This window comes from Lemur catta, chromosome 10 (genome assembly GCF_020740605.2).
Source record: "Lemur catta isolate mLemCat1 chromosome 10, mLemCat1.pri, whole genome shotgun sequence".
NCBI classification, from domain to species: Eukaryota; Metazoa; Chordata; class Mammalia; order Primates; family Lemuridae; genus Lemur; species Lemur catta.
Genome location: NC_059137.1, coordinates 33,358,951 through 33,375,070, shown reverse-complemented (window position 1 = coordinate 33,375,070; position 16,120 = coordinate 33,358,951). Strand labels below are relative to the sequence as shown.

Here is a 16,120-nt window from a genome sequence, read left to right as displayed (position 1 = left end):
CACAAAGTGAACACACGCTTTTGGAAAATGGTGCCAACAGACTTGTTTGATGAAGAGTTGCCACAAACCTTCACTTTGTAAAAAATGCCATATCTGTGAAGCACAATATAGTGAAGTGCAATAAAACTAGGCATGCTTGGACCAGAAATGAGCAACTGAAATTTGAAATTAAATACACAACCCATTTACATCAGTACCCAAACAAAAATAGATGTAAATCTAACAAATTATATACAACATCTATATGAGGAAATTTACAAAACTTTAATGAAAGATAATCAAGGAAAGATATAAATAAATAGAGAGATAATCCATGTCTATTGATCGGAAGACTCACTATTGTTAAGATGTCAGTACTTCCCAGCTTGATCTGTAGCTTCATTGTAATCCTCCTCAAAATCCAAGCAAGTTGCTTTGTGGATATCAACAAACTAATTCTGAAGTTTATATGTGGAGGCAAAAGACCCAGAAGAGTCAACACGACATTGAAGAACAAAGTTGGACTGACTTCAAGACTTACCATAAAGCTATAGTAATCACGACACTGGTGTTGGTGAAATAAAAGACAAATAGATTGATGTAACAGAACAAGGAGCCCAGAAATAAGGCCACCCAAATATAGTCAACGGATCTATGACAGATATGTAATGGTGACCCAATGGAGAAAAGATAGTTTTTTTAGCAAATGGTGCTGGGACAACTGGACATCCATATGCACAAAAAGAAGTCCAGACACAGATCTTACACCTTCCACAAAAATTTACTCAAAATGGATCATAGACCTAAATGTAAAATGTAAAACCATAAAGCTTCTAGGATATAATAGGAGAAAATCCAGGTAACCTGGTGTTTGGCAATGAGTGTTTTGATACAACACCAAAAGCATGAGCCATGAAGGAAAAAACTGATAAGCTAGATGTTACAATTTAAAACTTCTGCTCTGTAAAAGACAATGTTAAGAGAATGAAAAGATAAGCCACAGACTAAGAGAATATATTTACAAAACACATATCTGATAAAGAAACTGTATCTGAAATATACGAAGAACTCTTAAAACTCAATAATAAGAAAACAAACAATCTATTTCAAAAGTGGGCAAAAGATCTGAACAGACACCTCACCAAAATATATATATATATACAGATGGCAAATAAGCATATGAAAAGTTGCTCAACATCATAGGTCATTGGGGAATTGCAAATTAAAACAATTAGATACTACTATACATCTATCAGAATGGCTCAAATCCAAAACATTGACAGTACCAAATCCTGGCAAGGATGTGGAGCAACAGGAGCTCTCATTTATTGCTAGTGGGAATGTGAAATATTGCCAGTACAGCCACTGTGGAAGACAGTGTTGCAGTTTCTTACAAAACTAAACATACTCTCGCCATATAATCAGCACTTGCACTTCTAGGTATTTATCCAAAAGTGTTGAAGACTTATGTCCACACAGAAACCTACACACAAAGGCTTATGGCAGCCTTATTCATAACCGCCACAACTTGGAAGCAGAAGCAACCAAGATGACTTTCAATGGGTGAATGGATAAACAAACTGGTACATCTAGGAAACAGAATATTACTCAATGATAAAAAGAAAAGAGCTATCAAGCCATGAAAATATATGGAGGAACCTTAGATGCATACTACTAAATGAGAGAAGCCAGTCTAAAAAGGTGTATGATTCCACCTATATAATGTTATGGAAAAGGAAAAACTATGGATCAGTTGTTGCCAGGGCTTAGTAAAGCACAGAGGGTACTTGGGACGGTGAGTCCATTCTGTATGACAGAATGGTGGACACATGACATTATGCATTTGGCAAAGCCCACAGAACTGTACAACATAAAGAGTGAACTCTCACATAAACTATGGACTTTGGTGAAGAATAATGTACTAATATTGGTCCACCATTTGGATAAATGTACCAGACAATGCAAGATTAATAATATGGGAAGCTGTGGGGGTGGGGCATGGGGAGTACATCAGAACTCTTTGTACCTTTGTTAAATTTTTCTGTAAACCTACAACTACTCTACGAAATAAAGTCTATTAAGTGTAAATAAATTTCAAAAATGATATACATCATCCTTTCCGAAGAGTAGATATACTGTGTATGTACAATTCGAAGAATAATTGCCAGAAACTTACGGGCCCCGTGTGCCTTTCCCGATAGTGTCTTCCTACCCCGCTCACCAAGAGGTAAGCACAACCTTGAATTTTGTATTAACAACTGCCTTCTTTTTCTTTTTTTATGTTTTTACTACCTATGCATATATCCTTAAATCGTATTCTGTTTAGTTTCTCCAGTGCTTGAACTTTAAGTATGTGAAAACATATTCTGGGTATTCACGTGCGACTTGCTGTTTTTGCTCATCGCCGTGCTGTTGGGCTGCGTCCAGGCTGCTGTGTCTGGCTGCGGATCATTCACTTCCACAGCTGCACAGCCTTCCCGCGTTTGAAAACACCACAAAGCACGTATCCATTCTGGTCCTGTGGGGCGCCTGGGACTCCCACAGGCTTTGGCTGTATGGACAGTGCGGCCATGAGCACCCACGCTTGGGTCTCCCGGGGCACCAAGTGGGACTTTCTAGGGACGCGCCCAGTGGAATTGCTGGGCTCTGGGTGCATCTCTGACGTTACATCAAATGACTTTCTAAGTGGCTGTGCCCATGTAGCAGCTTCCCCACGGTGTGTGGAGTCCCACTGCCCCATGTCCTCCCAGCGCTTGTTAATGGGACAGGCTGCCACTCTCCGAATGCACAGTCTCTGCCTGAGTGTCCCTCCCGCTCCTGCACCTGCTCTGGCCTCCCTGGCTCTCAGCTGGGAAACCTTCCCCGACCCCTGAGGCCAGATGGGTGCCCCTCCCCAGGCTCCACAGCGCCCTGCACTGTCCCCAGCACCCTGTGCCTTGTAGGGTGTGCGTTAGCCACCGACTCGTCCGACTCCCCCACTGCTCTGAAGGGCCCTTGAGGGCAGGGCCATATCTTTTTCACGGCTGCCTCTCTGGAGTCCTGCACAAGGCCTGACACATGGTTGGTTCACTCGACACATTTGTTAAATTTTGTCGAGTAAGTGAGAGTGAGGCTGGAATCAGCCTGGGGCTCGTGTGGAGGCTGGGGGTGCTGAGCCACAGCCGGAGTCTTGGCAGCGGTCTGGAGGCTGTGGTCAGGCCCCAAGGTCACAGGCAAACGGTCAGCCTGCTCCGAGGGTGCTGGGTACAGCCCCTGAACGGGGGAAGAGGCGATAAAACCAGCACTCAGGACCCGTCAGGACTAAAAGCGGACCACCTGGGTTGGAATCCAGGCTCTGCCACCCACTGGCTGAGTGACCTGGTGAGTCGCTGAAGCTCTCTGTGCCTCAGTTTCTTCATCTATAAAATGGGGACAATAATAGCTCCCACCCCACAGCGTTATTATGCAGATTAGATTAAATGAGCTCATACTTGTAAAGCATTTAGAACAGTGCCTGGCACATGACAAGTGCTATATAAATATTTACGACCCAGAAATAATAAGGATGTGGAGCTGGGCTGCCCCAGTGGGGCTTCAGGGGATGCTCATTCCCCTGATACGCAGCAGTGCCCTCTCCCAGGGAGAATCTCTTCCACCACGGGCACTTCTTGTTATCCTCCAGCCCTCTGTCCTGTTTATTTACTTCTAACTGCCATCAGAATCTATCAGGATCTGAAGTGACAGCGCTAATGTGTCTGCGTGTTTAGTCCCCTCCCTGGCTAGCCATGAGACCGGGGGCCATGGCTGCCACGACCACCGCTGTCATCTCATGGAAGATGCCGTAGGTGCTGGGCTGGGCACACAGGGGCTAGCTCAGATGGGGCCCTGTCCCGGAGAGGCTGGCGGGCCGGCAGGAGTGGGGTAGAGCCGTGCCCAGCAGGGATGGACGCACAGAGTGCTGAGTCCTGGAGGGTGCCGGGGAAGGAAAGGGAGCCAGGCAGAGCAGATGCTCACCTCGGCAGAGCCAGTGAACACAGGGACACGTATCCACTTAAGTCCTTTACTTGGCAGAGAAGAGTCCAGAAGGGGGTGCGGTAGGCACAAAGGCCTGCAAGTGTGACACAGAGCAAGGTCTAGGCATGGAAACCTAAGGTGCTCAGAGAGCCCAGGGCGCAGTGTCTGAGGTAGGTATGGGGGAGGAGGGGACAGGTCAGAAAGATCTTTGATCACCTCTCCCTCAAACTTAGGCTTCCTGGTGAGAAGTCCCTTGAAGGAGCCCTCAGGAACCCCAGCCCCTGGGCACACCGCTCAACCACCACGCCCGTGTCTGACAGTGGCAGGTTTGCAAGAAACCAACTGACAGCTCAGCGCTGTTTGGTAGAAAAGCGACAGTAAACAGGGCTGTGGGTGGACAGATCAAAGGGTTCTGCTTCCATGGCAACAAGTGACAGGCCAATCCTAAAATAAGAAGAGAAAAGGAAGAGCCCGCCAGAAAAGGTTCAGGGAGAAATCTCAGCACAGACCGAGAGAAGCACAGAGACGGCACATCTGGGCCTTGCCTGGGACAACCTGGGTGGCCTGGGCAGGGCTCTCCCCCTTTCCAGGCTCAGTTTCCTCATCTGCACAGAAAGGCAGTTTTGCGGCGCCGCAGGGCTCCTCGGTGTGAGAACCATTGCCCTGGAAGGTCTGGAACACGTTAGGGTTCTAAGCACAGAGCCCTGACGGCAGCAGTCCTCACTACAGCAGAAGGAAGAAGGGCAAGATCCACGCTAGCAAACCGGCAGTTACACAAACCGGCCTGCACAGGTTTATCTTGTTTAAACGGCCCACGGGGACAGGCTTCTCCATTTCCAGAATCTGCTGACTCAGGCTGGCTCCAGCCCTGCCCTCTCTCCTCACCCCAGCTGGAGCCTTGGGGACTCCCTGTGCACACTCAGCCCCCACCTTCACCTGGGGGGCAGGTGGCAGCCATGCAGCCTCCCAGTCTGCCCTTGGGCTCGGCACCGGCCCATCTCGGTCTGGTCTCTGTCCACCCAGTCCACTCCAGGCATTCCCACGAGCTCTGCCTGACTCACCCTGTTCCCCGCGCCTGTTATCCTGGGCCCTCAGTCTGCCCATTATTCCAATTTTAGTCCTCATCTGTAGCATGTGAAAACATTTCCCTTCCCTACCCATTTCCAGATCTGTGGCCAACGAACAAAGGGCCAGGAAAGGCTGGGTGGGGTCGTGGGTGAGAGGGTAGCTAATGGCATTGTCACCAACCCGCCAGGTAACCTGGGGTAAGTTATACAACCTCCCTGGCTTTCTGTTTCCTCATCAGTAAAATGATAGCATCTACTTCCTGGAGTTGTTGTGAGAATTAAATGAGCTAACACACAATGCCAGCTGTCATCACCATCACCACTCTTATCATCATTATTGCTTGCTATTATCACCGTATCATCATTACCCCAGGCTCTCCCTAGCTCAGGAGCCCCATTAGCCAAGGATAGCTCTTCCTAGTGTTGACATCCTGTCTGGATCTCTCAATTCTGGGGGTGGGCGGGGAGTTCTCTTGTGATGGAGCGGGGAGGCAGGTGCTATGTGGCCCACTGTGCACGATGCATGGTGACTAGATGTCACCTCCCCTCGGGAAGCAGTCTGTCTGCTTGAGTGGACTCAGTTCCTGCCCCCTCAGCCCACGGGCACAGCCAGCATCAGGCCCATCCTCTCTGCCAGCTCTGGTTGTGTCCAGAGTCCTGCTTCCTTCCAGGATGTACGTGGAAGGGGGTGAGATGGAAGCACAGGGTCTTAAATCTCTTTCCTAAATGGCATTCGCTGCCGCTGCTCTGATTGCATAACTTCTTCCTGAGCTGAGTAAACCCTCTGTCTGTCTCGAAATAAATGAGGCTGAGCATCTTATTTGCGAGAAAACCTTCTTGTCTAGAAGGATAAAAACCTCTGTCCCCAATGCATAGAATTACCGGTTTAGTTTAAGAATTCACACTAAAGTTCACTAAAAGATTTCCCTAATAAAGGAGTGAGAGAAATGGAGATTCTCGTTCTGTCAGTAGAGTTTGCTACACCATATAGAGATCCTACCGAACAGCACACTCCAGGGCAGCCTGGCCCCATCCAACAAAGGCATGGCTCATTGTTCAAAGAGAAAGTCAACAAAACTACAGCTTCCACAGGGACTGGATCTTCCCTAATCTGGAGCATCCTGGGAAGACCAGTGTGAGTTCAGGGCAAGGCTGGATGCAAGACAAGTAAAATTTATATATAAACAGTACTTTCATGTACAGTTCTTTATTTTAACAAATATCTGATATAAAACTCATGAAAAGAAATATATGGCTTATCACTTTGAAAATCATATAGTATCTAGAAGGAGCTATCAGAATGTTTATTCCCTTGGAGCACGTTTTAGAGGATTTACTTTGAAGGAGAGATAAAAACGCAATGTCATTTCTCAAATGATGGATCGTATAAATGGGGGCTTTTACAACGTATGAGAATAAACTCTTAAACAGCCCAACATTTCCCCTTAATCCTGCATATATTAATGGTAATATTAACTTCTTTCCCGACACCTTATATTTGGCCTTCCTGAGATAATATCTGTTTCAAATGGAAGGAAATGGAACTAACGAGGTGCCCCCAAGGGGCACTGGACGGTCCCGGAGCCGCACAGCCTCCCTGTCCCTGCGTCTGGGAGCCGTGTCCTGCGGGCCCCCGACCTGCTGGCGCCTGGTGCTTACCTCCATGCTGTACCTCTCCACCGTCCTCCGCAAGGGGTCCACAGCCTGCCAGCAAATCAGGATGCACAGGTCAATCAGCAGCATGCCCCCCACGATCACAAGCAGCTTCTGGTCCTTGATGATCTGCAGAGAGGGACGAAGTGAAGGGGAGCAGGTGTGAGGGAGAGCTTCCCGACTCTCCACCATCCACGGGATAAATCTGGCCAAGCTCCCTTGCTTGACATTCAAGGCCTTGCCCAGGCTTGGCCCGACCACTCCACAAACATACATGTGCACATTGTTGAAGTCTGGCCACTCCTGGTCTCTGGCCCAGCTGTGATTTTCACCCTCTGGGTCTTTGCAGGTGCTGGTTCTTTTGTCTGCAACACCCTATTCTTTCTGTCTGGCAAATTTCTAACAATCCTTAAAGACCCTGATCAATTATCACCTCCTCCATGAAGTCCCCTCTAACTCCCACAGCACAACTAATTACTCCCATAGCACTTGGTTCACATACTTAATTATCAGGCACAACCACAGTAGTAAGAACAAGAACGATGAATGAGAAGGATAGCTAACATTCAATGAACTTTGTGTCTCTAGGTTGATTGTTTTACATGTATCGTCCCATATAAAGGCAGGTACTGCCATTATTCCCATTTTACAGATGAAGAAACTGAGGCTTCTGGGGAGCTAAGTAACTTGCTCAATGTAATAAAGCTAATAAGAGACGAAGCCCAGATTTGAACCAAGCTCCTCCTTTCTCCAGAGTTCACACCCTCCAACATTTTCAGCACCAACCAGATGCTATATTAAGTTGTTCTCAGTAAACTGGGGCGCCCCAGACAGAAGGGAAACCTGTTTTATTTATTTGTGTACGCTCAGCACCTAACGGGGCCTGGCATGCAGTAGGTACTTACAAGTTTGATAGGTTGAATCAACATGAAAGAGTATGAAAACAGGAAACATAACTCCTGTCCCTTTTTGCAGCCTGGGATATTTTTGTTACACTGTGAGATTCCTACCCCACTTTAAATCGTTTGATAGGGATTAGCCTGGGGACAAATACTGTCCCGTCAAAGCTGACCTGTGTCTCACTTATTGCCTGTCTGTGTATACCCCCAAGTCCCCAAATGAAAGCTAATGTGATGAAGTAGTTTTGGAAAAGACTCTGGGAAAAATAAACAAAACTAAGGCAGAAGCTTAAGAAATATTATCAGGTCGGGCTTTTAACGATTAAAATAATTTTCAAAGGAGAAACAGAAACTCAAGAGGCCTCTTTGTTGCTGAATGTGAAAAGAACAAGGAGAAAGTGTTGCTGAGTTACTGCCAAAGAGATCGAATCTACCAAAATCACTGTACCTGGGGGCAGGGCACTGGCAAAGCCCTGTCTTTGAGATTTGCAAGAAGGACCCAGTGAACTGATGATGCTCTGCAGAAACCCGGCTTAAGCCTCACCCTCTGGAGAACTAGGCAATTCCCTGCTAGCCTTGAGAAACTGGGCAAAAGGCAGAAATGCCCGAGGAGCTTAGGACTTGGAGGACATGCTCAAATGCAGGCATTTGCCCAGCTGGGCCTGACCCCTGAAGGCCCTACCCCCACCTTTCAGCTGGCACACGCCTACCCTGATTTCAAGACTAAGCACATGCGGCTTCTCCTCTGTGAATCCAGGCATGCCCTGCATGGGGCACACATGACCTTAAAAGATGAGTACCAGAATTTTGCTCTTACAAATGAGATAAAGTAAGGCCCTTCTAATCTTAAGGCTCAAATATTAAGTTTGCAGTAGTGTGGGGCAGTGGAATTTGGAAGCATTTGGAATTAAATGGACCCCCGTTAGAATCCTGCCTCCATTCCTTGCTACCTACGTGATCATGGACAAATTACTTTCTCTCTCATTCTGCATTTCTCATTTGTAAATGGCCAGGGGCACAGGGAGGGAGAGATCAGGGAGGCTCATGTATTAAATATTATTCTTCAACTATGGTATAAAGGAAAGGACACAGGTTTTGAAATTAGAAGACCTCATGCTAATTCCAGTTCTTATTAAATATGATCTTGGGCAAGTTGCTTAACCTTGCTAGGCCTGTTTCCTTCTTTTAAAAGTGGGGCCAGTGATCCCTAAGCTGCAGAGTTGGTATGAGGATAAAATGGGATGATGTATGTAAAGCACCTAATATTGAGTCTGGCACAGAGAAGATGCTCAACGAACGGTCGCTGTTTGGCTACCATCACTTTTGAGTTTTGACTATTAGTGATGTTGTGTTTATGTTAAGACAGAGTGACATCTAGGGGCAGAGTGTGATATTGTGGCTCAGCTCTACTAGACATAGGACTAACCCTGACACAGATGGATCTGAGGTGGGAAGATCCTGAGTAAGAGGAGAGCACATGGCCAATTCCTTTTTGGCACTTTCCCCACAGCTTGGCACTTGATCAGTGTTTGTGACTGAATTGTGGATTTAGGCTAAGTATTTATGAATCACATTTCATTTATTAAGTGCAAAATTGTTTATTGAGTGCCTACTCTGAGTCAGGTTCTGCTCTAGGTATTGCGGATGCAACAGCGGACAGAACATAAACATTCTGCCTTCATGGAACACGCATTTTAGTGGGAAAGGCTAATAGTGGGTAATTAAACAAATACACCCATGCATATACAAAATACAATGTCAAGGACAGGTGATTTAAAATAATCTTACACAATGAAAACTGAAGGAAGGAATGACAAAACAGCATTGACCTCACCATATAATTCTATGGACCAGAGCACCCTTGCATTAGGCAAAGGCATCTAGTCTCACTTCAGCCTCGCTGACCTCCTTCCTTCTCTTAAAATCTGCCTAAACTTCTCTCTGGCTTATGACACAGTCCTCGCTCTGAGGCCAGGGGGTTACTAGTGCTTCCCTCTCACTTAAAGATGGGAGCAAAGGCATCCAGCAATGATTAAGCACCTGGTTCTGGAATCAGATCTGAGTTTGAAGCAAACTAACTAGTTGTGTGACATTGGGTAAGTTCCCTAAACCCTCTGCGCCAGTTTCCTCATCTACAAAATGGGGACCACAACCGCACAAGCCACACCAAATTACCAGAGCCTGGCTTACAGTAACTGCTCAGCAGATGCCAGGTACTATTACTAAACGTCACTTCTTCTTGTTGTTTAGAGCAGGTATTAGCAAATTACAGATTTGGCCCACCACCTGTTTTTACAAATAAAGTTTTATGGGAATATAGCCAGGCCCATTCATTTGCATATTTGCGGCTGCTTTCATTCTGTAAGAGCAGAGCTGCGTGGCTGCGGCTGAGACAGAATAGCCTGCAGACTCACATATTTACTATCTGGCTCTTTACAAAAAACTTGGCTGACCCCTAGTTTAGAGGGAAGTGTATTTCTTTATTTCTTCAAAAAACCTTCAGTTTTTTTGACTGATTCAGACTGGGCTTCTATTGGGCCAATTCATTGCTTCAGGGCATACCGTTCACAGAGAGTGGAGCAAGGATGGTGCCCTGGGGTTCGGCCCTGCCCTCCTGCCCTCACGCAGATGGCTGATGTTTTGGGGAAGCTGTTAAAAGTCCCCTCTTGGCATTTCCTTAAGTCGAGCTGAGGGAGGGTCCTCAGATTATAGCTCCTGTTGTTGTCACAGCACCAAGTCAAGTGTGTAGCGAACTTCCCTCTCCAAAAAACATCTGCCCCAGGACAGAAGGTCTCATCTCTGAGTTACTGCTCTTGTCTCAACACTTTGATTTGGTCCTAGTAAGAGGCAGAATATAGACCACAACAAGGCTTCTCAATTTAAGATTTTAAGATTGGTCTTTAGGAAAAAATGGTAACATGCTATAAAAATATCAAATTTGGAAGTGTTAAGTCACCATGTGTCAATACTTTTTTTCAATAGACTTTTTTTCCTTTAATGTCTTTAGAAAACTGTGGCCATAGTGGGTGAAGCTTGTGTATGTGTGTTTGGGGAGGGCAAGCCATTGTGGGTGGAGGGAGGAGGAGGTTAGGAGCTAAGGAAAGAAGAAAGGGATAAAAAGACTGCATTGAAAAAAGGCATATGATTGCATCTTCAAATTTATGTAAATCTAGTATATGTGTCAGTAAAAAAAAAAAAATTAAGGAACCCACTAAAAATAGTCCAAACTTCTTCCTTTTTTTTTTTTTTTTTTTAGAGACAGGGTCTCGCTCTGTCTCCCAGGCTGGAATGCAATGGCGTGACCACTGCTCACTGTAACCTTGAACTCCTGGCTCAAGGGGTCCTCCTGCCTCAGTGTCCCAAGTAGCTAGGACTATAGGTGTGTGCCATCATGCTCAGTTAATTAAAAAAATATTTTTTTTAGAGATGGGGTCTTGCTATATTGCCCAGGCTGGTCTTGAACTCCTAGGCTCAAGCAGTCCTCCCATCTTGGCCTTCCAAAGAGTTGAGATTATAGGCATGAGCCTCAAACTTCTTTAAAAGAATCCAAATAAAACAAGTCACTCACAAAAGGTCAAATATTGTATGATTCAACTTATATGAGGTTCCTGGGGGAGTCAAGGTCATAGAGACAGAGACAGAAAGGAGAATCACAGTGGCCAGGGCTAGGGGGAGGGAAAAGGGATGGAGAATTAGTGTTTAATGGGTGATTAAACACTGTGGGAAGATGAAAACATTTGGAGATGGATGGTGGTGATGGTTGCGCAGTACAAATGAACAATACGAACTGCCAAAGGCTTCGAGTACAAGATTTGGTACTAATTTTGTTTTGACAGTGATGAAGGCAGGAAGAACACACCATTCTGGTATTAGAAACTCTTTGGGGTTGCTCTAGGCTTTCGTTATTCCAGGAGGTTTGTGGTGCTGTGGCTAAGCACCATTTATCAACCAAATTAGACAAGGTGGGATGGAGAAGGGAAATTTGTCCCTTACTCAGAGCAAAAACTCAATCAGGGACTCAGATTGTTTCGAAAGGGTTGTGGCCATTGCAGTTCAAAATGGGGCTCTTCTTCATGATTCCAGGGTTTTATACAACCAAGGTTGTTTTTATTGTTGTTGTTTTGTTTTATTATGGTAAAATACACATAACATACACTTTACTGTTTTAACCATTTTTACATGGACAGCTCAGTGACATGAATTGAATGGAAGTGACAGTGATCCCCCCATGAACCTTCTCACCTTCCCGCTCTCATCCCACGTTCCGTCCCTGTGTCACCCTCATTGTCCTTGATGTCATTCCCGCTCCTAATGCCCTCCTCCCCAACCCAGTTGTCTCCCTCTAGTCTAGACCCCTGATGATGTAACTGCCATCCCCCGATGTCCCCCTCCTCTACCTTCTAGTCCTCTAACTGCATACCCTGTTTTATCCCCCACTGACGTCCTCACCCTTAAAAAAGTAGGAAAAAAGTTCTAAAAAGCTAAAAAATAGTTTTAAAAAGTAAAAATAATGTATACAAAGTTAAAAAACAAATTAGAAAAAAAGGTAAAAAAAAAAAAAAAAGGTAATAAAAGGGCCTGGCACGGTGGCTCATGCCTATAATCCCAGCACTTTAGGAGGCTCAGAGAGGAGGATCACTTGAGGCCAGGAGTTCAAGACGAGCCTGAGCAACATCGTGAGACCCCATCTCTACAAAAATTAAGAAAAATTAGCCGGGCATGGTGGCACACGTCTGTAGTCCCAGCTACTCGGGAGGCTGAGGCAGGAGGATAGTTTGAGCCCAGGAGTTGGAGGTTACAGTGTGCTATGATCACGACACTGCATTTTAGAGCTTTGGCAACAGAGCAAGACTCTGTCTCTAAAAACAAAAAGGGGTGGGGTGGGGTGTTTCTCATACAAGCCCCTTCCCCAGATCCCTGGGTCCACCACAAGCCTGAGAGCTCAGCGTTCGCCCAGACCCTCAGGGGTGGAGCAGGTCCCCCCCCCCCCCCCCCCCCCCGGCCCAGGCAGTGCAGCGGGAAGTGAGCAGGGCTCCGTCTCCAGAGACAACATCACACCCCACAGACTCCTGAAGTTTCCCCTGACAAGTGTCGATTGTTGCCAGACAATCGGAGTGTTCTTGCTCAGCACTCACATGACTAGCAGAAGATAAAGGCTGGTTCTTTATTACAGACGACAATATGGATGAATCACATACTAACATGAAGGCATCAACACTGAGATCCTTCCAGACCAGGACGCAGTTGTCATAAATGGCAGAGCATCTTTTTAACCAGAGCCGCAGAGCAGGAGGGCCCCAGAAGTCACCTCGACCAGTGCCTCTCAACCTGGGCTTGCCACAGCACCCCAGGATTCTGGCTCATCAGGGCCAGGGTGGGGCCCAAGAACTTGCATTTCTAACAGACCCCAGGCTGCTGCTGCTGCTGCTGCAGGTCGGGCCCTGATCTTGCTAGACCAGAGGCCTTCAACTCTGGCTGTATAGTAACATGATCTGGGAATGTCTACGAGCTACCGATGCTCACCTCTGGGCCCCAGAGATTTGGTTTCAACTGGCCTGAGCCGGGCTACTTTTTGTAGTTTCAAAGGTTCCCATGGGACTGTAATGTGCAGCCGGGGCTGAGAACCGGGAGGCCTCATGGCAAGGCGGTCTCAGCAATGCTGCTTCCCACCGGGGAGGACAGGGCCCCCAGGCGGGCACAGGGAGGGGTGGTAGAGCCCTGCTCTGTCCCCCCTCTAAATGCAGCCTGCCGCTTTCCGAGGTGCTTTGGGTGTGAGGCAGGGAGCAGAGAATGCAGGACACCCCCCCCCATCTGAGAGTGCAGGGGGCAGCCCTGGCAGTGGGGGGAGGGGTGAGGGGGGGAGGGGTGAGAGGTGCCACCAGGGTGCCAGGCAGGAGCCCACAGGATCACAACTCAGGAGACAATACTATGTCACTATGTCCCCATTCTATAAGGAAAGATGAGGAAACAGAGACCCAGAAAAGAGTGCTGTCTAAGGTCGCACGGCAGGTCAGTGGTCAAGCAGGGACTAGAAGCCCAGGCTTCTGTTCTGCCTGCTGGCCCCGCTGTCTCGGACAGGCTTGCTGCCTGCCTCAGGTGCCAGGTAACCAGGCGGCAAAACGAAAGTTCCAGTGAAGAACTGGAACAGCCACCATGTTCCAAAGAGAGATGAGCCCACAGTGCGGAATCTGCAGAAGGGGTGTCTGTAAACAGGCTCTGCCCACATCAGGGCTCTAAAAAGTATACCGGGCTGGGGGTGGGCTGAACTGAAAAGAGGAGTTTGGGAAAGAGGTGTCACGTGCTATGAGATCCCTCCCCCAGGTGAGAGGAATGGATGGGAGATGGGGGTGGAGTGAATGTTTCCTCCTTGACCTCAAACCAAGGGAGAGGCCTTGGTTTCCAATGTTACCGAGACCACTGGATGGCTCGATAGGGTCCCTGTGGACCGATGTTTGACTCCTGCCTGGGAAACCTAAAGGGGGACGAGGGACTGGTCAGCTGCTCTGAGCATGGAACAAAAGAGGGGCGCTGCTGCCGTGGGACAAGCCTTCACTCCTCGAGTCCATAGCACAAGGGATGCAGGAGCACTTCCTGTGCCCCAGATGGGGGCCGTGGGTGAGGCAGAGCTGGCACAGCTCTGTCCAAGATCTGGAGAGGTGGGGTGACCCCAGGGGTGGGGAACCAAGGGATGCTCAGGGGTGGAGGAAGAAGCCACAAATGGCCAATTGGGGGAGCATTTCACCTGCGTCAAGGGCACTGCAGGATAGAAATTCCCAGTAATGGGGGACCCACGGAAGCACCCCATGAGAATCTAAAGGGCCCACTTAAACCCCTGCCAGGCCCAGCAAGCCCAATGCCACCCCCCAGCAAGTAAGGTCTTTCCAGCCCAACTCTTAGTCTGGTGGGGTCGACACTGGTGAACAGGATGGTGAGGAAAGACCTCAGGCTGGCAAGGAGAGAGGTCGCCGGCCTGTGCCCCTCTCCCAGGGTGGGCGGCTGGCCTGCCCCAGGCCTGGGCTGGGGAGGAAGAGACTGTGCCACTGAGTGCAGTTTGAAGTCTGGAATATTATTATGGACTGCGCATGTCAGTTACTGACCAGAGCATCTTCAAAGTCACGAGCCTTCCCCTGAATTTTATCCCAGAGCAAGGGAAGAACTGGCACTGTTGCAGAGTTAAGGACAGTGCTGGACAAAGTTCTTCCGTGACTGCGTCCCGAGTGAGCTCACTCAACACGCGGCTACACCCACCCACACGGGTGGCAGGTGCTTTCCTCCCCGTGCAGGGGGAGCTCCTGTCCTCTAAGGGCCTCTTTGAAAATGGAATCATTAAATTCGCTCCTGGCCCCATTTTACTCCCCTCTTTCAAGGGCTCCCCATTGCCCACACGTTGAAGTTCAGATTCCTGCACGTGGCTCCTGCCTTCCCCCTCAGCCTCTTCTTGCACCTGGCCCCCGGAACCCCATGCTGTGGCCACACCCAGCCGCTCTCAGCCTGTGACCGCCCTGTTCCTATCCTCAGGCTTCCGTGCCCACTGTTCCTTCGAAAAGGTTCGCAGCGTCCCCATCCTATTTGCCTGCCTAACTTCCACTCCCCTTCCAGTCCCAGCACGGTGGCACTTCCTCTGTGAAGCCTTCCTTGGGTGCTTCGTACCCCAGCACCTCCTGTATGTCCCCAGCTAGCCCTGACACCGTGTGTCGTAAACACTTTGTTAACTGTCTGATTTCCCCAGCAGGAGGTGGGGATTGTGTTTACTTGAATGCCTAGCAAATAGCTCAGTGTCTGGCATATATTTGCTAAATAAATGCTGAGTGAACACCACCAACACCCTGAAACAGAAGGAGAGTGATTACCTTTTTCTTCATTTTCACATTCTTGAAGATGGCGTGGACCCTCCAGGTCTTTGCAAACATTGCCCCGAAGGCGGTTGTGTAGCCCACGGTGAGAATCCAGGTCCTGACCTACAGGCCACAAGAAAACAGAGGCGTTAACCCCCCCGTAGGTGGATGAGACCACCCCGGCAGGGGAATCTAGGTGATGGGGACACACACTCTTCTCTGCATGTCGCTGAGTGTCACTGGCATTCTTCAGTCTAATTCCCATTCAACAGATGTTGGCTGTGTCAGCCGCTTGCCAGGCCCAGGGCACTGGGCACAGGGGAGTATGAGAGTCAAATCCTGCCCTCCGTAGTCCCACAGCCCTGAGACAGCCAGTCAGAACGAGGCACGCAGGGCCCCCAGACTGCGGAGGGCTCATAAGAAGGTGGTGGACCAGCCTTCTGGCCTTCCCCTTCCCCCTGCCACCCAGCCCTCTCCCGCCATGGTCAGGCCACTTGGCTATCACTGCCCAGTGTGACCTTGGGAGGCCAGCCTGGCTGCAGAGCTCACACTTGGACCTTGGGTCTCCACTCAGGAAGAAAGCCCTGTCTGGTTCAAGGTGTGCCCTGGTCCCTAGCCCTGGCCTGGTGGCTCACGGGAATGGCCAGCCCTGACAGGAGCCTACAGCCTGGATCCCCAAAGGCTGGGCCGGCCT

The 16,120-nt window shown here is 48.5% G+C and overlaps 1 protein-coding gene across 1 annotated transcript in view; it reads right to left on the bottom strand.

Moving 5' to 3' along the window:
• GABBR2 (gamma-aminobutyric acid type B receptor subunit 2) overlaps positions 1–16,120 on the bottom strand; it is a 365,809-nt gene that overhangs the window by 57,381 nt on the left and 292,308 nt on the right. Inside the window, exons 12-13 of the mRNA XM_045563833.1 lie at positions 15,442–15,549; positions 6,699–6,821 (exon numbers count right to left, since the gene is read on the bottom strand). Coding sequence (XP_045419789.1) covers positions 6,699–6,821; positions 15,442–15,549 — 231 coding nt within the window. The remainder of the gene's footprint in view (positions 1–6,698; positions 6,822–15,441; positions 15,550–16,120) is intronic.